General features: G+C 51.0%; 1 protein-coding gene across 1 annotated transcript in view; it reads left to right on the plus strand.

Annotated features, from left to right (window-relative positions):
- The first annotated feature begins 1,007 nt into the window (after window positions 1-1,007).
- Window positions 1,008-19,646, plus strand: part of UBE2H (ubiquitin conjugating enzyme E2 H) — a 60,247-nt gene continuing 41,608 nt past the window's right edge. The window contains exon 1 of the mRNA XM_066551088.1: window positions 1,008-1,138. Coding sequence (XP_066407185.1) covers window positions 1,086-1,138 — 53 coding nt within the window. The 5' untranslated portion in view covers window positions 1,008-1,085. The remainder of the gene's footprint in view (window positions 1,139-19,646) is intronic.

Genomic DNA, 19,646 nt, shown 5'->3' on the forward strand with positions numbered 1-19,646 from the left:
GGGATTGCCATGGGTAAACCCATATTCTGGGTGGGCAAACACCAGATTCTGGATGGGCAAACTCCATATTCGGGATGGGCAAACCCCATATTCTATATGGGCAAACCCCATATTCCATATGGGCAAACCCCATATGCTGCATGGGCAAAACCCATATTCTGGATAGGCAAACCCCATATGCTGGATGGGCAAACCCCATATGCTATATGGGCAAATCCCATATTCTCTACAGGCAAACCCCATATGCTGGATGGGTAAACCACATATTTTGGATGGGCAAACCCCATATGCTGTGTGGGCAAACCCCATATTCTGGATGGCCAAACCAAACCCCATATTCTGTATGGGCAAACCCCATATTCTGTGGGGTGGTTCCCTGAGCCCCTTGGGGAAAGGACAGGACAGGAAATAGAGGAATAAGGGGGTGTCAGAATCCATGGGGAACAAGGGAGATGCTGGGAACAGAGGGAGCCTTGGGGAATTGTGGAAAAACATTGGAAATGGGGGAGCCATGGGGAATTGCAAGGCCCTGACATAGGTCCACCCTGTATTTTATCAGGTGGCTCTCTGGCCATGGTGGGAACGGGCAAAATGGAAACGGGGGAATGAGAGGAGTGTCAGAATCCATGGGGAATACTGGGAGCCGTGGGGAATTCGGGAGACCTTGGAAAGGGAGGAACTGGAGCTTGCGGCCCCAGCGGGGCCTCGAACCCGCGGCCCATCCATCATTCCACCCTCCCCGCTCAGAACTACAACTCCCGGCGTGCCTCGGGGCCGGCGGAGCGTTGAGGGCGCGGCCAATGGTAGCGCCGCGGGGCGGTGACGTCACCGCGGGTGACGTCAGGGGTCCAGAGAGAGGCTGGGGCAGAGGCGGCCGGAGCGGCTGAGGGAGCGCGAGCGGCGCGGGGGGGCCCTGTTGGCGACAGCGACGACAGCGGCGACAGCGGCGGCGACAGCGACAGCGGCGGGTCCCAGCGCCTCGCGGCCCGGCGTTACCCCGCTCCGCTCGGCGCCGGGCGGCCCCGGCCCGCGGCGGCGGCGGCGCTGACAGCCCGCCCGGAGCCCCGGGGGCGGCCGCGGCCACCATGTCGTCCCCCAGCCCGGGCAAGAGGCGGATGGACACCGACGTGGTCAAGCTGTATCCTTGTCGTGCCCCCCCCGGGCCCACGGGGGACGAGGATTGCCCTCCCCCCCAGGGCCGGGCCTGCGGAGGGGTGGGAGGGCGGGGGGCACCGGGGACCCCGCCGGGGTCGCCCCCCAAACCCCCCCCCCCATTCGCAGCCCCGCGGCCTCTGCCCGGAGCTGGGGGTCGGATCTGCCCTCCCCCCCCCACCAGTGGAGGCCTAACCCCCCCTTCTGCCGTATTTTGGGGGGTTTCCCCCCCTGTGGCTTGAGAGGCGGCCCTGGGGGTGTCTCTGCAGACGCCCCTCGTGGTGCCCCCCCAATCTGGGTGCCCCGCACCCCCCCTTGCCTGCCCTGGGGCGGGCCAGGAGGGGGAGAGCAGTTCCAGCAGCCACAGCCCAAAGAAAGGCTTTTGTGGGGTTTATTATTATTATTTATTCCCCCATCTCACCCCGCAGTTCATGAAGCTTCTGGTGCCGGCTTAGGGATTTGATTTTTTGGGGAGGACGGGGGGGGTCCCTCGGGGTCTGGCTCAGCAGACCCAGGGGTGGGTGAAGGGCATCAGGGCCTGAGCCCGTCTCCCAAGAGGTTTATGTAACCCTCCAGGTTTGGTTAGGCTTTATTACTTTTTATTTTTCCCCTTCTTCCTACATAGATCTGTTTATATTTTTCCTCCTTGTTTTTATTCCTGGCCCTTTACGGGGCGGTGAATCCCTTTTTTCTCTCTGTCTGGAGAGTGGGTGGCGTTGAAAAATACCATTGGGAATTCGGTTCTGGGATTGTTTTATTAATAGTTTTTGTTTACAAGGTGGCGGTGCGAGCCGGGAAAGGGTAGCAATGACAAGAGTGGATGAAATGTTTCTCGGATCTGTCTCCTGATCGTGCCCGACCTCCCTCAGCAGGACTCAGGGCTGGTGACTCTGCCCTGCTGTTCTCAGGGGTCGAGAAACGGGTCTGATTTAGTTCCCAGAGAGAGATAAACAAACTTATCTGGATTTGGTGGTGTTTTTTTGGAAAGGGGGGGGGGGAGGGAGGAGCAGCAGCAGCGCTCCTGTTTGTGGCTTATCGAAGGAAACTTGTCTGACGTTCTCGCAGCGCCTTTCTCCCCACAAAGCTGCTCTCGGTGTATTTTTCGCCCTGTTTTGAAGCAAATAGGAAATGAGTCCTGATGGTGCTCGAATCGGAGCTATTTTTATCCGGGGGTTTAAAGTTACACACATGTCAGACTCCGCCAATTGCGATCGATGCTTAATCGCACCGGGAGGAGGGTCGGGAATTCCAGCTGTTCAGCGAGGGGGGAAAACCTTTCTTAGGGATACCCTGGAAAGAGGGGCCGAGGCCCGACCCGATCGGCTGCTGCTCTGTTTCCTTTTCCCCTCCCCCCCTCTTTTCCTTTTTTTTCTTTTTTTTCCCCTTTTTGTTCGGTTCCTTGCCGGCCTCTCCAGCGATCGCAGCATTTTGGAGGACAAAGAGCAGGTTTTTCCCTGCGAAGTGCCTTTGCTGTGTGTTTCTAGGAGCTGGGTAGGTAGAAAGCCCCGAATATCCGGGATTCCTCTCGGTGCCGGGCAGTTTCTGCCCTGCTCTTTCTGCCCCCTGACAAAAGGAACCCCAGTGGCTTTTCCAAAAGCAAAGCTCTCGTTGTCGGCTCTGCTTTCCTTGTTTTCCGAGGGGTGAGGGTTAGAGCAGTCGGTCTCCTGCGGACAACAAACTTAGGAAGTTGGATGTGTCAGATGACTCCTCAGCACTCCTCCCTCCCTCGCTCGCTCCCTCCCTCCCTCCCTCCCCGGCCTTTTTTGTTTGTCTGCCTGACTCGCCCGGGGTGAGCAGCTCGCTAGGCCCCGAGAGCTTCCCTGGGGAATCTCCCCCTCTGGAAGCTGCTCTGGAATCAGGCTCTCCTTTGGGACACGGCAGCCGGGAGGGTCGCGGTGCTGCCCAGGGGAGGGACTGAAGGAATGTGCTTGAGGGCATCTCCTCCTGGGCCTTTCAGGGTTTTGTCGCTGTGGAGGGTTTTTGTTTGGGTTTTTTTTTACCCCCCCTTTTTGCTGCCATTTTCATTACAGTTTCCCTTTTCATCCCCTTCATCCAACGGAGAATAATAGTATGGATTTATGGCCTGCCAAGGGCTACCTTTCCCAGGAGGGAGGGGGCACGAGCAGGGTGAATAACACTCCTGCCTTCTCCTGCTCTGACAGGTTTAGGAGCCGAGCGAGGTCTTTTTATGGTTCCTATTTTCAATCCTACCACGTCCGTGTCCTTTTGTGGCTGCCTCTTTGTGAGGAGGGGAGGGGAGAGGTGCCTGCTCTCTCTCGGTGGGGCTGCAGGAAGGGCAGAGCTCTGCGGGGATGTGTGCAGCTGATGTTTAATCATCTCCCGGGCCAGGATGTGCTCCAACTCCCCGGCACTCATTGTCTCCCTCCAGGCCGGGTTTGTGCTGCTGGGGCTGGGAAAAGAGAGCCACGATCCCTCCTCCCCTTTTTGGGGGGCTCCAGGCAGAGTTTCCTGGGTGACCCGTGACCCTTCAGAGCAGGGGTTTGTAGGAAGGCTCTGTGCTCCCCAAAACACCTCACCAGCGGCCTGGAAGTGTAGATTCTCCCACTGGGAAGCCCTGGGCCTTCAGGCCAGGCCCCTCTGGGCAGCTCCCACCCTGGGGATGGCAGAACAGGGGCTCCCCTTTGTGGTTCCCCCCGGCTTTGGGGCGAGTGCCAGCCCCGGCGCTCTGCTTGCAGGGAAAAGGCCTCGAGCTCTCGCAACTCCGCGGATTGGCTGCTCTGTTACTACCCGGAAACCGGGCCCGGGGCGGAGCGAGGCTGCAGCTGATCCAGGGGTGCCCCTGCCGGGCTGTTTACACCCATGGGGGACCCACCCCGGCAGCCCCGTACCCCCGGAGCCGTTTCCCGTTCCAGCCCCGGGGTTCATTGTTGCGCTGCGCTCGCAGCTTCCCCTTGGCCGCGAGTTTATTTAGTGCTGATTTATTTTCCTCCTTTTGTGGAGAAACGCTGCTGGCTGCCTCGTAGTCCCCAAGCTCTATTTTTAAGCGTCAGAGCTGGAAAAGGGAAGTGTCACCCTGTTTTGTGCCTGAAAGGAATTATAAATAGTGGGCAGCTTTGTTTGAGCCTCCCTGTGCTGCCCGCTTTGCAGAGCCGGGGCTCTGGGAGCGTAGCTCACGGAGCCTCGCGCTCCCTGCTAATTTTAGGCCCGTCCTGAGTCAAGGAGAATAAAGGTACAAAGCTCCTTAGTTTACCTGCAGAGCGTTTTGTAATCTCCAAACTCCCCCGGCCGTGTTTGCTCCGTGGAGGCAAAGGGTAGGACGGAGTTTACATTTGGGATAAATTCCTTTTTCTGCTCATTATAGGCTTACATGGCACTTCTCATCCCACTTGAACACCTTCCAAGAGCGGCGTTGAGCAATCGCGGGGTCACGTGGCTCTGCTCTCTTTGGCCTGTCCCCAGGGAAGAGCCTGTGCACTGGAATGTCTTGTTTTGGTAGGGTTTGGTGGGGCTTTGTTGGTTTTTTTTTGGGGGGTTTTGTTTGGGGTTTTTTGTTTTTGTTTTGTTTTAAAGGACTGATATTTCTGGAAACTTTGAATGTAAATTTTCGAATGTCAGGCTACGCTTCTTTCTGCCCCACTTCTGGGGCTCTGTTTTAATGAGGTCTCCAGGGATGAGTGGAATCGTGTGGTGATGCTTCAAAATGCACAAAGACCTGGCAGCAGCCCCTTCCCAGAACTGGGAGAGCCCCCCCTTTTCCCAGAAATGCTGTCACAGGTGGTGCTTTATAAATCAAATCAGGTAAACGTGGCTTGGGAGGTGGTGCCTGTCTTTAGGAGAACTCATCATCCATAAATCTCTGCCTAAACCAAACCAACTGGAGGAAAATAAATAATCTTTGTTGCCTAAATGACAACTTCCAAGGGTATCATCTTGCTGCTTTTAGAGCAGAATTCAGAGCCTTTGCTGGTGGCTGGATGTTTTTTGTTTTTTTTCCCAAAAAATTGGCTGGAGCTGGAAGTTCCCTCTCCCTTTGTTGCTTTGTCAGTTGGACTGACAGAGGGCAGGATTTGGGAGCTGGGGCTCCTCGAGCAGGCCTGGAAGCCAAGTGCACCTGTTTAATCATGGAGTTCAAACTGGGAAATGTGGATTTGCTTAGGGCTGCTTGGAGCAGAGTGCCTGGTGGAGCCTGACATCCCAGCCCTGCTTAAAAGAATAAAAAATAGGGGTAATTTTAATTATTTCCCCATCTCATTCCCCAGACTCAGAGCAGAGTTTTTGGAATACTGAGGAGGAGTCTGGCAGGATGATGCTTCCCAGATTCCCAGTTCTGAAGAGGCATTTGGGCACTAAATGCTGATTAAACAAATTCTAGAGGCCTTTTCTTTGCTGTAACAGTTTAAAAACCCCAAAAGCGAGCACGGGATTTCAGGAAAACAAACATTCCCTGTCAAATGATCTCCTTGCTCTCCCCTGCGCTGGGTCCAGGAGGCTGTGCCAGCTGCTTTTCCTGCCTTTCCTGGGGAAGCTGGGCTGGGGTTTGTAGTAGGGGATTGGTTTTAGGTGTCACCAGGACTATTGGACCATCCTGGTGAGCTTTTGGAAACACCTCCCGGGGTGACTCCCACATACTCAGCATTTCTGGGCAGCAGGAGCTGATAATGGGAGCTGGGAGCTGAGCCCCCAGCCCTGCACACCCTGGCAGGTCCCAGGTTTTGGATAAAGCAGGAGATGCCCCTCACTGAGGCCCTGCATTGTTTCATTTCCAGGGGAAAATTACATTTAATCTTCACAGGAGTGTTCTGTCCTGCTTCTGCTCATCGTCACGCACTGGCATTCAATGATGATTGGGGTTTTTTTAATGTTTTGGGGGTTTTTTAATCAATTTCTCCTTCAAACTCACCCTGAATTCCTGTCCTGCCCTGTTCCTGGAGGAGCAGACAGTCTGGGAGCTGAGGGGGTAAAATGAAACTTTGGATGGACTTTTTCCTCTTTGCTTCCTTGGATTTTTTCTCCCTCAACTAAAAGTCCTGATAGACTTTTTCCCTCTTTGTTCCCTTGAGTTTTATTCCTAAACTGCAAATCTCGATAGACTTTTCCCTTCTTTGTTTTCTTCTTTTTCCCCCTAAATTTCAAGTCCTGATAGACTTTTCCCCTTTTCGTTTCCTTGGGTTTTTTTCCTAGATTGAAAGCCTTGATAGACTTTTTCCCTCTTAGTTTTCTTCTTTTTCACCCTAAATTTCAAGTCTTGATCGACTTTTCCCCTCTTTGTTTTCTATTTTTTTTTCCTCTAAATTTCAAGTCTTCATAGAATTTCCCCCCTTGTTTTCCCCTGAATTTCAGCTCTTGATAGACTTTTCCCCTCTTTATTTCCTTGGGTTTTATTCCTAAATTGCAAGTCCTGATAGACTTTTTTCCCTTTTGTTTTCTTCTTTTTTCCCCCTAAATTTCAACTCTTAATAGACTTTTCCCCCTCTTTGTTTTCCCCTAAATTTCGAGTCTTGATAGACTTTTCCCCTCTTTGTTTCCTTGGGTTTTTTTCCTAGATTGAAAGCCTTGATAGACTTTTTCCCTCTTAGTTTTCTTCCTTTTTTCCCCTAAATTTCAACTCTTAATAGATTTTTTCCCCTCTTTGTTTCCTCAGGTTTTATTCCTAAACTGCAAGTCTTGATAGAATTTCCCCCTCTTTGTTTTCTTTTTTTTTTTTTTCCTCTAAATTTCAAGTCTTCAAAGAATTTCCCCCCTTGTTTTCCCCTGAATTTCAGCTCTTGATAGACTTTTCCCCTTTTTGTTTCCTTGGTTTTTTTTCCTAGATTGAAAGCCTTGATAGACTTTTTCCCTCTTAGTTTTCTTCTTTTTCACCCTAAATTTCAAGTCTTGATAAACTTTTCCCCCCCTCTTTGTTTCCTTGGATTTTTTTCCTAGATTGAAAGCCTTGATAGACTTTGTCACTCTTTGTTTTCTTCTTTTTCATCCTAAATTTCAACTCTTAATAGACTTTTCCCCCTCTTTGTTTTCCCCTAAATTTCGAGTCTTGATAGACTTTTCCCCTCTTTGTTTCCTTGGGTTTTATTCCTAAACTGAAAGTCTCAACAGACTTTCCCCCTCTTTATATTCTTCTTTTTTTCCCCTAAATTTCAAGTCTTGATAGACTTTTCACCTCTTTGTTTCCTTGGATTTTTTTTCCTAGATTGAAAGCCTTGATAGACTTTTCCCCCTCTTTGTTTTCCCCTAAATTTCGAGTCTTGATAGACTTTTCCCCCTCTTTGTTTTCCCCTAAATTTTGAGTCTTGATAGACTTTTCCCCTCTTTATTTCCTTGGGTTTTATTCCTAAACTGAAAGTCTCAACAGACTTTCCCCCTCTTTATATTCTTCTTTTTTTCCCCTAAATTTCAAGTCTTGGTAGACGTTCCCCCTCTTTGTTTCTTTATCCTAGGAAACATTTATTTATTATTTATTCTAGGTTTCATTGCTAGATCGAAAGCCTTGACAGGCGTTTCCCCTGTTGGTTTCCTGGTTTTTCCCCTTCCATCAAGGCAGAGCAGCAGGAATGGGGCTCTTGGGGAGGGGAGGTGCCTCTGGAAGCCCCCAGAGCTGGGTGCAGCGTCACCAAATGTCCTCAGCACCTCTTGGTGCTCGCTGCCCTCCTGCAACCGTGCTTGGATTGGGATAAACTCATCCCAGGCTGTTGGGAAGGGAGGAAGGAGAGAGCCCCCAGTTCAAGTGACAGGCTCCCATATGGAGCAGATTCCCAGCCCAACTCCTCCTGCCTTCACTGTCTGCTTGAGTCAGAGGTGATCCCACTCTGAGGCAGCAGTGCCTGAATTTTCCTGCTGTCCTGGGCTTTATCCTGGCAGCAGAAATGCTGAATAACATTTTTATTTTCCAAATATGAGACGTGAATTATAGATGTGGGTGTGAGTATCAGAGCTCAGCTCTTCTTTGTGTCTTCCTGTGTGCATTCACTCCCCTCCTTTCAGTGCCTCCGTTTCCCTGGGGGTTTGGTCCATGCATGTCTGGAGCCATGAGCACAGAGCCCTGCTCTTTGTGTCTCCTCAGCAGAACAGAGCCCTGGTGACTGAGGGATCACCCAACCTCGGCATCTCTGCTGTGCAGCCCCTGTGGGCCCCTCCCAGCAGGAGCCTCTGGTGAGTGTTGGGGTTTAGCTGCTCACAGTGACCCCAAGATGTGTCACAGAGTCTCTTTTCCCAGCCTGGTGCTTGAAGAAGGAGTCAGGGCTCTTCATTTCTTGGTCTCAAGGTTGGTCATTGTTCCTTATCTAGAAAATTCTTTCTCCTGTCCAGCTGAGGTCCATCCAGCAGGACAGACAGAGGCACTCTGCCTGCCCCTGGGGCTGTGTTGTGTCTTTGTACTAAAAACTACCTGTGCAATGTTTACCATAACTTCCCAGTACCTATCCCCTGTGTTAGACACTGAGCTTCTACCTTAAACCAGTCCAAAAGTGCCACCATCACAGCAGGAGATGGAGGCCAAGAAGAAGAAGGAGAAAGGCTGGACATGCCCAGATTCCTCCATCTTGCCCCCTGAACCCCCATACCAGAAACCCCAAAATCTACTTTTCCACCCCATGATATTATCACTATTATCACTGTTATTCCACTGCACTGTCATGGCCTGCAGATCTCCATCTAAGGTTGGTGATTTGCTCCATTTGCTCCATAATCAGAACCACAGGGGTCTTGGGCTCTGTGCCAGGGTCTCTGAGCCCCTGGCAGGGTCTGGGCCATCCAGGACAGCCAGAGGGATGTGCTGGGTTCCCACAGGTGAGCTCTGGGATGGGATGGATCCCCCAGCCCATCCCAGGGACATGGGCTCACTTGCTTTTGGTGCTGGGTCTCACTTCACTTTTCCCTGCTGCTTTTATTCCTTTTTTTCACCTCCTCGGGGTGCTCAGAGCTGGTTGTGCCTGGGTGAGGGTGCCCCTGGAGTGCTGGTTAGTGCAGAGGAGGGCAGGATTCCCTGTCCCATCACCAAGGCTGTCTCTTCCCAGGATTTCCATCTGCTGTCCCCCCTCATCTGTGCTGGTGTGCACAGGGGTCTGAGGCTGAGGGAAGAGATGAGGATCTGACTCCATGGTTCAGAAGGCTGATTTATTATTTTATGATATATATTACATTAAAACTATACTAAAAGAATAGAAGAAAGGATTTCATCAGAAGGCTGGCAAAGAATAGAAAAGGAAAGAATGATAACAAAGGCTTGTGGCTCAGACAGAGAGTCTGAGCCAGCTGGACTGTGATTGGCCATTAATTAGAAACAACCCCATGAGCCCAATCCCAGATGCACCTGTTGCATTCCACAGCAGCAGATAGCCATTGGTTACATTGTGTTCCTGAGGCCTCTCAGCTTCTCAGGAGGAGAAATCCTCAGGAAAGGATTTTTGATAAAATGTGTCTGTGACACTCATCCCATCGCCTTTACGACCCCTCACCTCCAGCTGCTGCCTCCTCATCTTCACTCCCCAGCTCTTCCCAGCTCCTCAGCCTCCCTAAAGATCTGCCTGAGGTTGAGGGTGGATTTAATCTCTTGGAAAACAGTGATTTGCTGCTTCTTGTGTATCCAGTAATGATAGGGTTGGTTCTGGATTCAGGACTTGGCCACTGTTTTATTTTGCAGCTTCCAAGAGCCATCCTCTAATCTTAAATCACTTCAGTGATTCCCTGGAGCAGATTGGTGCAGCCTTCCAGGAGAAGCCAAACCACTCCCAGATCACTTGGCACGAGATGCTGCAGAGCAGTGGAGGGGGGATCATCTGTAAACGGAGCTGGTGCTCTGTGCAATGAATCCCTTTAAACTGGGAGTTGCAGAGCAGGGCTGGGATCCTGCATGATCCATGGTCCACATCCAGGAGGTGATGGAGACTCCCAGATATTCGTGACTCAGCCTCAGGAAGGGGTAGAGCCATTTTGGATTGGTTTTGCTGAGGGTCAGATGCTGCTTTCCAGAAATTGCTGCATTTCCCTGTGCTTGCTTTCCTTGGAATCACTGCAAGAAAACAGCAGAAAATGGTTTTTTGTTAAGGATTGTGCAAATAGAGCGTCTGGGTGGACAACTCGGAAAGGTTTTGCAATCTCTGGCTTTAATTGTTTGGGGGTTCTTGGTGTTATTTCCTTAAAAATGTTTTGAATTTGTTGATGTTTTCTTGGGGAAAAGTCTACATTGATGACATTTGCTGCCTTTTAGAGGAGCTTCACCCTGGAGGCTTTGTGTCATTCCCTGTGAGCGGTTAAAAGCTGACAGTTGATTATTAAATAAATTTTGCATTATTTGCCAAAATTCCAGGGGGCTTTTGCCTGGCTTTGAGCAGTGACAGGGGTGGAAATGAGAGCTGTGCAGGTCCTTGCTGCCTTCTCAGTGTCACAGCTGTGTCACAGCGCGGTTTGTGGGCACTGCTGGGGCTGTGGGATGGCAGGGAAGGGCAGGGGTGAGGTGCTGCCCTGCATGATGAAGGAATGGGATTGGGAGAGGAGGAGCCAGGAATGGCATGGGAAGATGGGAAGGTGAGCTTGGGATGTTAGCACCAGGGACAGACACTGGCTGGCTGTAAAACACAGGAGTTTTGATAAAACAGATTTTGGGGTAGGATCAGCTCCAAGCATAACCCCCTGAAAAAGTAAAATCCAGTGTGTGATACTGAGCCTGAGTGTCCTGGATTAACCTCCACCGTGGTAGATTAATGGATGCAAAGTTGAAAAGATTGATAAATTATTAACTTAACCACGCTGGCAATTTTTTTTTTTCCCTTTTGTGGGCTGTGGTGCTTTGCTTTGTCTTGGTGCTGGCAGGTCCAGGCCTGCTCTGAGGCTGTGTCCGAGGAGACTCCCGAGTTCTGCAGCAGGAGAGCTGCATGAGAACACATCCCTGGCTTGCCTGAGCAGGGACTGAAAGTGATTTTGCTCTTAAAGGAGTTTCTGAATCAAAATGCAGTTTTAAAACTGGGCTCTGAAGCTCTGGGATCATCGGCATGGCCATGGTTTAAGAGCGAAGGCTCCTCTTGGTTTTAGGAAATGAAGCTGCTCCTTTAAGCCTTGCTCAGTGGAGTGTGAGTGCTGTGAAGCCAGGTCTCTTTTTAGCTTGCAAAGGGCCAGGTTTAGCTTGCAGGTGCATTTGGGGAGGGGAGTGTTTGGCTTTTTAAAACATAAAACTGGGAGGTCTGCACTGAGAGGAGCCTGGGGGAGCAGGACATGGAATCATGGGGTGTTTGTGTGGGAAGGAGCTCAAAGATGATCCAGTTCCCAGCCAAACCATGGGCAGGGACCCCTTCCCCATCCCAGGGTGTCCCACACACCCCATCCAGCCTGGCCTTGGGCACTCCCAGGGCTGGGAGCCCCACATGTGCCTGGGCAGAGAGAACAGGGCATGGAATTGGTGAGAGATGCAGCCCAAACGTTGCCTTTGGTTCCTGGCTGCTCCCAAACTGATTTGTTCAGGCAAAACCCTTTTCTAATCCACCCTTTGTTTAAATTCTCCTTTTATTTCCTTGCTTTTTCTTCCTTTTTGGGAATGCTGGGAGGTTTTTCCCTGCTGCTAAATCAGGTGAAAGCTGCTCCATCAGGGAAGCCACTGCTCCCTCACCCTCTCCTTTCTACTGAAACTGGGTTTGTTTTTCTTCTGTCTGATGCCATTAATTCAGACTCAGTGACCTTCCCCCTGAGATCCCCAAAGCCAGGAGGGCTGGCCCTGCTCTCACATGGCAGCCAGGCAGGTTTTAAAGCTCACAAAGCCCCGGCTGCTTTGGTGCTGAGCTCATGTTCTGTGGCAGGACGTGCCCATGGCTCAGCAGCACTGGGATCCCTTCCCAAGGCACCCACATCCATCCCCCTTGGCTGTGCTGCTGAGCTTTAGGAGCTCTCTAAACACAGAGCCAGGTTTGGAAACCAGCAGGGGCTTTGTTTGGGTAAGGAGACAGTCAGGGGCTGATTTCTGCTGCTTTTGGGAATGGCCTTGCCTGGGAATCCTCAATTCCAAAGTCTACAGGGCTGAAATAAAGGGAACGGTCCTTCCAGGAGTGCAGCAGTTATCTGGGAATGTCACATCTCTGCAGGGGCTTTGTTTGGGTAAGGAGACAGTCAGGGGCTGATTTCTGCTGCTTTTGGGAATCCTCAATTCCAAAATCTACAGGGCTGAAATAAAGGGCCAATCCTTCCAGGAGTGCAGAGTTACCCTGGGAATGTCACATCTCTGCAGGGGCTTTGTTTGGGTAAGAACACAGTCAGGGGCTGATTTTTGCTGGTTTTGGGAATGGCCTTGCCTGGGAATCCTCAATTCCAAAATCTACAGGGCTGAAATAAAGGGCCAATCCTTCCAGGAGTGCAGAGTTACCCTGGGAATGTCACATCTCTGAGGTGACTCAGCGTGGTTGCACTGATTTATTCCTTGCTGCTCCTGAAGCCACCTCCTACTTTTTGTTTCCCACTGTTTATATATATATATTTTATTTTTTCTTTTGAGGCTGTGTCAGTGTTGAATTGAGGGAAGCAGTGGAAATAAGGAAGCTGAATGATCAGTGCTTTGTTTAACATCGCTGGTAATTTAATCCTCCTGGCTCAGGGCAGGAATCCTTGCCTGGATATTGGAGGAAGCTCAGATCCCAGCAGGAGAATGTGCTTTGAGAAGGGGGCACTCGGGGCTGGGTTGGAAAGCTGGGATGTCAGAAATCAGATGCCGGTAAGTGAGAGCCGGAGCCTGTGTTCCTTGAAAGGGAAGGTATGTGAGGAGGTGTTAACTCGCCCTGTCCCACTGGAGCTGCTCCACGCTTTTTTCAGCTCCTGTGCCTCCTGGGAAGCCCCAGGGTCTGGGGTTTAAACACTTTTTGTCATGCTCACAGCTGCTGAGAAGGCTGCAGGTTACTCAGAATCCGCTGGTTTTTTACTCCGTGGTTTCTGCCGTGGTTTGTTTGGTGTTACCATGAAAAGGTAATTTTAATTCTCTTTTAAATGCTTGCCCAATTTGGAGCAAAATTTGCCCAGAAAATCACCACGTTCTGCAAACTGGGCAGGAGGCAGAACCAGTGTGGAGAAAACCCAAAACCAGCAGTGACAGGGTTGGGAAGTGCTTCAGACCCCCGGTTTGGCAGGACTGAAGAAATATTCCCGCATAATTTTAGCAAATTCACTGTTCAACTGTGAGCCCTGCTTGAGTCACTGGTCACTGCTTGGAGTAAAATCGAGACTTGAGCCTTGCCAGATGAAACAAAAGATCCCCTAAAATGAGCTGGTGAGCAAGAATGTGCCCCTAATGGGTCCCTTTGGTCCCTGGGAGGGTCCCATTTTGCATTTCAAGGTTTGCCACAACTTTGCTCTTGCTCTGAGATCGGGAAATTTGCTGACCTGTATTTAAAGCATCTGCACATCCTGGTGCTAAACTCAGTTTTACACATTTAGGGAATAGATTGTGGAGGACAGGCCTGTGTTTGGCTCTTCTGGTGTGTCCCAGAGGGTCAAATCCTCCTCAGCTGCATCCCAACAATCCCTGCAGCTCCTCAGGTGTGTTCCCAAACTGCCAGAGCTTTTTAAATGTCATTTCTCTGGAAAAAATCAGAAATTTTCCTCACTTCAGCAGCATTTATTGGAAAAGAGTGAGGGGTAAGCAAAGATTGACCTGTTCCACCTGTTTAAATGTAGCAAGAAATGGGGTTGTGGGCTTTGTGCAGGGATTCTGTGGTGGCAGAGTGCTGAGAGAGAGCCCTGGTGCCTCTTCTCAATGTGGCTTCGGGGCTTTTTTCCCGTTAATTTTTATCTGGAGTTGGTTGGATAAGTGGGAATTGTGTGTGAGAAGAGTTTGTGTTGTAACACAGCAAACCTGCTCTAGGGAAGCTGTGGGAATCAGGTCATCTTTCAGGTCCTTTCCACCCCAAAATTCCATATGAACTGGCTGCTTTCAGCCTGAACCAGCCTCTCTGTCTCGGGAGAGGCAAATTTTAGTCCTGTGCTGCTCAAAGCTGAGTTTGCTGAAGTTTGTTTCGTTTTGGGCTTCAAAGTTTTGCAGGGGCTTCCTGCTGAGTGTGGCTGTGCAGGATTCTGCAGGCTCAGGAGATGCATTAATGGGGTTTTTAAAGAGTTTTGAGATGCATTAATGGGGTTTTTTAAAGAGTTTTGAGATGCATTAATGGGGTTTTTTAAAGAGTTTTGAGATGCATTAATGGGGTTTTTAAAGAGTTTTGAGATGCATTAATGGGGTTTTTTAAAGAGTTTTGAGATGCATTAATGGGGTTTTTAAAGAGTTTTGAGATGCATTAATGGGGTTTTTTAAAGAGTTTTGGAGGTTTTTTTCAGCTCAGTAACCACTGAGTCCTTTAAATTGTCCTCTGTGGCTCTTGGTGGCTTCCAGAGTCACAGGTTTCTCTGGGGCCACCCCAAGTTCAGTGCCATTAAGGCATTTCAGGGTATTCTGTGTGTGAGTTTCTCTTGCCAGTTTGCTCCAGACTTGGAAAGCTCCAGAGGTGAAACCTGGGATGGGTGAACTCCATAACCCTCTGCAGATTTTGTTTTATTTCCAGGGGCAGCTGGGAACGTGCTGCTGGGCATCCCAGGAAAAGCTGGATGGGGCTGTGATGCTGAAAGCTTTGATATTCTTTTACAAGGTGCTTCAAACAGCAAAAAAAACCCTGAAAGGGGAATTTCCCCTAATCCTGTCAGGATATGGAATGGATCAGGAGCAGGAACCACTTGGCTCAAGCAGATCCTTGGGGTGCAGGTGTGAAACTTTGCCCACATTTCCATGTTGGGTCTCCTGGAGGCAGCAGATCCTTGGGGTGCAGGTGTGAAGCATTGCCCACATTTCCCATTTGGGTCTCCTGGAGCACCCAGGAGGCAGCAGATCCTTGGGGTGCAGGTGTGAAGCATTCCTCATATTTCAATGTTGGGTCTCCTGGAGGCAGCAGATCCTTGGGGTGCAGGTGTGAAACTTTGCCCACATTTGGCATTTTGGGTCTCCTGGAGCACCCAGGGGGCAGCAGATCCTTGGGGTGCAGCTGTGAAGCATTGCCCACATTTCCCATTTGGGTCTCCTGGAGCACCCAGGAGGCAGCAGATCCTTGGGGTGCAGCTGTGAAGCATTGCTCATATTTCAATGTTGGGTCTCCTGGAGGCAGCAGATCCTTGGGGTGCAGCTGTGAAGCATTGCCCACATTTCCCATTTGGGTCTCCTGGAGGAGGCAGCAGATCCTTGGGGTGCAGGTGTGAAGCATTGCCCACATTTCCCATTTGGGTCTCCTGGAGCACCCAGGGGGCAGCAGATCCTTGGGGTGCAGCTGTGAAGCATTGCCCACATTTCCCATTTGGGTCTCCTGGAGCACCCAGGGGGCAGCAGATCCTTGGGGTGCAGCTGTGAAGCATTGCCCACATTTCCCATTTGGGTCTCCTGGAGCACCCAGGGGGCAGCAGATCCTTGGGGTGCAGCTGTGAAGCATTGCCCACATTTCCCATTTGGGTCTCCTGGAGCACCCAGGGGGCAGCAGGGCTTTGCCACGTGCCCATCCCTCTCTCAGGAAGTGGCTGGAGGAGCCACAGGCGTCACAGAAACCCACATCAGCTGCTTTTTAGGTCATTACCAGACTGGGCTAAATTTAGCCCGTGAGCCAGAAGAGGGAGGTTTTGGATCCCAGTTCCTGCCCCATCCCTGGTTCTGGGCTGTGCCTCTGCTGAAATCCCTGGGGTTTTAATCCCACTGGGCAGGGACAATCTGAGCTTGGCTTGGGAAGCTCCTGGAGGAGGAATTGGAGGTGGAATTGCAGGGAGGAGTAACAGGACATGGAGATTCTGCATGGACCAGGGGTTGAGTCCCATCCAGGGCTGCCAGCGTGGCCAAGAGGAGAATCCTGGCCCACTTCTGTGTATGGAGCAGCTCCATATCCCAAAAAACTGTGCCTTGCTGAGCTCTGCTTGCTGCTGGAGATTTGTGTAGGTTTAGGGTGGGAAAGGGAGAAAACCACTTCTCTCATTGCCCTGTACATTTATCTCAAGGAAGGAATGTTCCCACTTCTTTTGTTTTTGTTTTGTTTTGTTTCTTTCCTCCAAGCCCCACATCTCTGCTAAAATTGTCACATGGCAGAGATGAGTAAAGGGGAGGAAAATCAGTCACTGTGGCAGCACAAGGGAAAATTGCTGGGAGCACTGTGCTGCTTCTGGAATTCCAAGCTGTCTTTATTTGAACTTCCTCGGTTGTTGCAGCATCCTGCTTCTGTGCAGCAGCAGCACGCTGCTTAATTGGGATTTTTTTATTTGTGCATTAGTAATACTGTCCTCCAAATGGCTTCAAGTGTGTCAAGGCTGCTTCATTCTGGTTTCTTGGAGCAGGCTGTGGTAAATGTGTGCCTTTGAAAGGCTGCCTGCCTCTGCCGGGGGTCACCTGGAATTCAGAGCATCTGGCAGAGGTCGGCTCCAGGCTTTTTGTTCTGTGCTGGGGAAAGCTCGGGGGGGTTTTTATCAGCTCCTCTCTGAAGGAGGAGACGCTTCAAACTTGGTGACAAAATCCCACTTTTCAGGCAGCTGCACCTGCTAACGACTGAACTGTTAATTAGTTTTTAGTGCAGTTGCAGTGGTGCTGCTTTGTCTCTCCTATAATGGTGCTTCAAAGAGAGGATGTCAAGGAATCTTCAGTTTCAGCTGAATTTAACTAATTATGAGAAAGCTCTGCCTTCAGAGACCCAAACACAGCCTAAAAGCTGGGAATTGCAGTGTCCTGACAGTGTGGGGTGTATTCCAGGCCTGAAGCCAAAGCTCAGCTTCCATTTTAAACTGCCTGCTGGTATTTTTTCTTCCTGATCCACACGACAAGCCCCAGGTGCTGTTATTCCTGTGGGGAAAGCTCCAGGTGAGTTTTCCTTCCTGCAGCTCGGTGAAATAGAAGGACACAGAAGTCGGGATGGCTGGTTGGTGACACTGCCCTGGGCTCTGGGTTGGGAGGGCTGGGATAATGGAGCCTGAGCAGCTGTGCTGGAGCAGGATCTGGATCAGCAGTGAGGATGAGCTGCTCCTGATCCCAGCAGATGCAAACTCACCCCTGTGTCCTGCTTTCCCTCTCCAGGTGGGTTTGGTGCTTCTGGGGGGGGAATTCACTTCCCAGAGCTTCCAGCAGCGACAGCACCTTCCAGACTCTCCCAGGGAAACATCCCAGTCCTTCTCAGCCCTCCCACTCCACATCCTGGAGGTTGTTTTGGAGGAATCTTGGCCACAGTGACCAGGACTTTGTGTTCTGTGCTCCACCAACACCCTCTGCTCTGCTGCTGCTGTTACAAAAAAATTCCCTTTGTCCTTTCCTCTGGTTGTGCTGGTGTCACCTGTGCCAAAGTGGCTTTAATGAACCCTTCCAGTGCTTTAAGGGGGGTTAGAAAAGGAGGGAGAGGGATTTGGAATGGCCTGGAGGGACAGGATGAGGGGGAATGCCATAAACTGAGAGAGGGGAGTTGCAGGTCAGGTATTGAGAGGGGCTTCCCAGAGCAGCTGCACCCCTGGCCAGGCTGGATGGGCTTTGAAGCAGCCTGGGATGGTGGAAGGTGTCCCTGCCATGGCAGGGGGTGGATGTTGGATGATTTTTAAAATCCCTTCCCACCCAAACCATTCCATGATTTTAATCCCTGCCTTGCTATCATCAGAGGCTTCCCATAATCAGAGGAATCCCCAGTGCTTGAACACAGCCTGGGCCTCTTCCTTCTCCTTCTGGTGCAGCTGCTGAGCCAGGAGGATCTCCAAAGCCTGCAAACCATAAAAATGAATTACAAATAGGTGTTTGCCATGGCACTGTGCTGGGGCCTGGGCAGCCTCCAGCCCTGGCTCTGGTGCTGGCCAGCCCTGGCTGTGGGTTTGTGCTGCTGGCCAGCTCAGCTCAGCCGTGCCCAGGTGCACCCAGAGCTGCCAGGCTGTGCTGCTCCCTCCTTGGCCGCTGCCTTTGGCTGCTCCTGCGGGGTCATTGTTCACCCAGCCTGGCTCTCTCATGTCTTCCTCTGGAGCACAATGTGTGCTTGAGAGACCTTCAGCTTGCAGGAAAATCCTGTGCTCCTTTCCCAAGAAATCCCTTGGGAAAGGCCAAAAACCCCTCGGAAGCTCCAGCCTGAAAATGGCTTTTTGTGAGCAGAGCTGGATCAGGAGGAATTGCTGGATTAAAGGAAGCACCAGCCTGATTTCCTGAACTTCCTGGGCTCATGAATGAACTTTTTGCAGGTGGTTTGGTGATTAAGTGCCCCAGTGCCAGTCTTTAATTTACATTCTAAGCAGAGCTGGCCAGGCTGGGTTGAGCTTGGAGCAGCCTGGAGTAGTGGAAGGTGTCCCTGCAGGTGGAACTGGCTGGTTTGAAGGTCCATTCCAAGCCAAAGCAGCCTGTGATTCCAGAGTTAATGGCTTGATGGGAACTCCTTGTACTGGCCCAACCTTGGAAATTGTGTGTTTGTATTTTCTCAGGGCTGATCCAGCAGTGGAATCCACCTGACTTGGCAGAAAGCTCTGAGTGATGAACTCAGATTTATTAATGAACTCTTTAAATAGAAGTGGCCACATGCACTGGACAGAAAGGAGGGGACAAAGCCACCTGTGCAGCCTGGCTGTCCCCAGGCAGCCCTGGGGCCTCGGATGTGTTTATGGGATGCACTGGGGAAGCCACAGTGCCCCATTGCCCTCATTCCACGGCGAGGATGAAGAGGATAATTGGGTTAATAGCTGTGACAGTGGCACCTTGGATTGCTGCAGGGATTTCTGGATAAACCCCTGGCATGCAGGAAACTCCTGCACCTTTTCCTGTGGCAGCACTGGGCTGCAGTTTCCTGCTGGGTGGCTTTGTGGTGGTTTTATGTGGCAGGTGACCTGGAAAGAAGGAAAACTTGATAAACTTCAGCTGGGTGTAACCAGGGTGCTTGCTCCTAAATCACTTGGGCTTTTTCTGCTTTCGTGTGAGAGAGAAAAAGGGAAGTTGTGGTTGTTGTAACTTCACCAGGTCTGTGAGTCAGGTTTGGAATTTGTGCTAAAAACCCAAGGAAATTGTGTGTAAATCCTGCCTGAGCTGCTCCTTTGAAACGCTTTGAACAAAGCCAAGGAGGGGGGAAGCAAATGTGATCCCTCTGGAAGTTCTGGCAGGGAGAGAAGGGAGCAAATCCCATCCTCTGGGGTTTGGGAGGGATCTGTAAAAGGCACAGCACCCTCAGGCCCCCAACTCCAGAATATTTCCATGTGGGATTGGGAGGAGCTCTGCAAAACAACCCTTGGTGGAGATTCACCAAGGAAAATGGAGTTTGGGGGTGCTTGGGGAGCAGGAAAGGAAAAATCCCCCAGGATTGTGTTCCTGGCAGCCCATGGAGAGCTGTTGGAAACATACCCCTAAGCAAAGGAGCAGGATCCTGACCAGGGCTGCAGATGGGTTTCACATGAGCCTTTCCAAGGGGTGGGTGCTGCCTCAGCACTTAAGGAAGAATTTGGGGTGCAAGCCACTTCCACAGGCTTGATGGTCATCCTGATTTCCCAGTGTTTGTGAGCTGCTCTGTGCCTCCTCTGCTGCTGCATCTGGGAATCAGAGGAGCAGAATTTCA

The sequence above is a fragment of the Molothrus aeneus genome, chromosome 5, assembly GCF_037042795.1.
Source record: "Molothrus aeneus isolate 106 chromosome 5, BPBGC_Maene_1.0, whole genome shotgun sequence".
In the NCBI taxonomy this organism is placed as follows: domain Eukaryota; kingdom Metazoa; phylum Chordata; class Aves; order Passeriformes; family Icteridae; genus Molothrus; species Molothrus aeneus.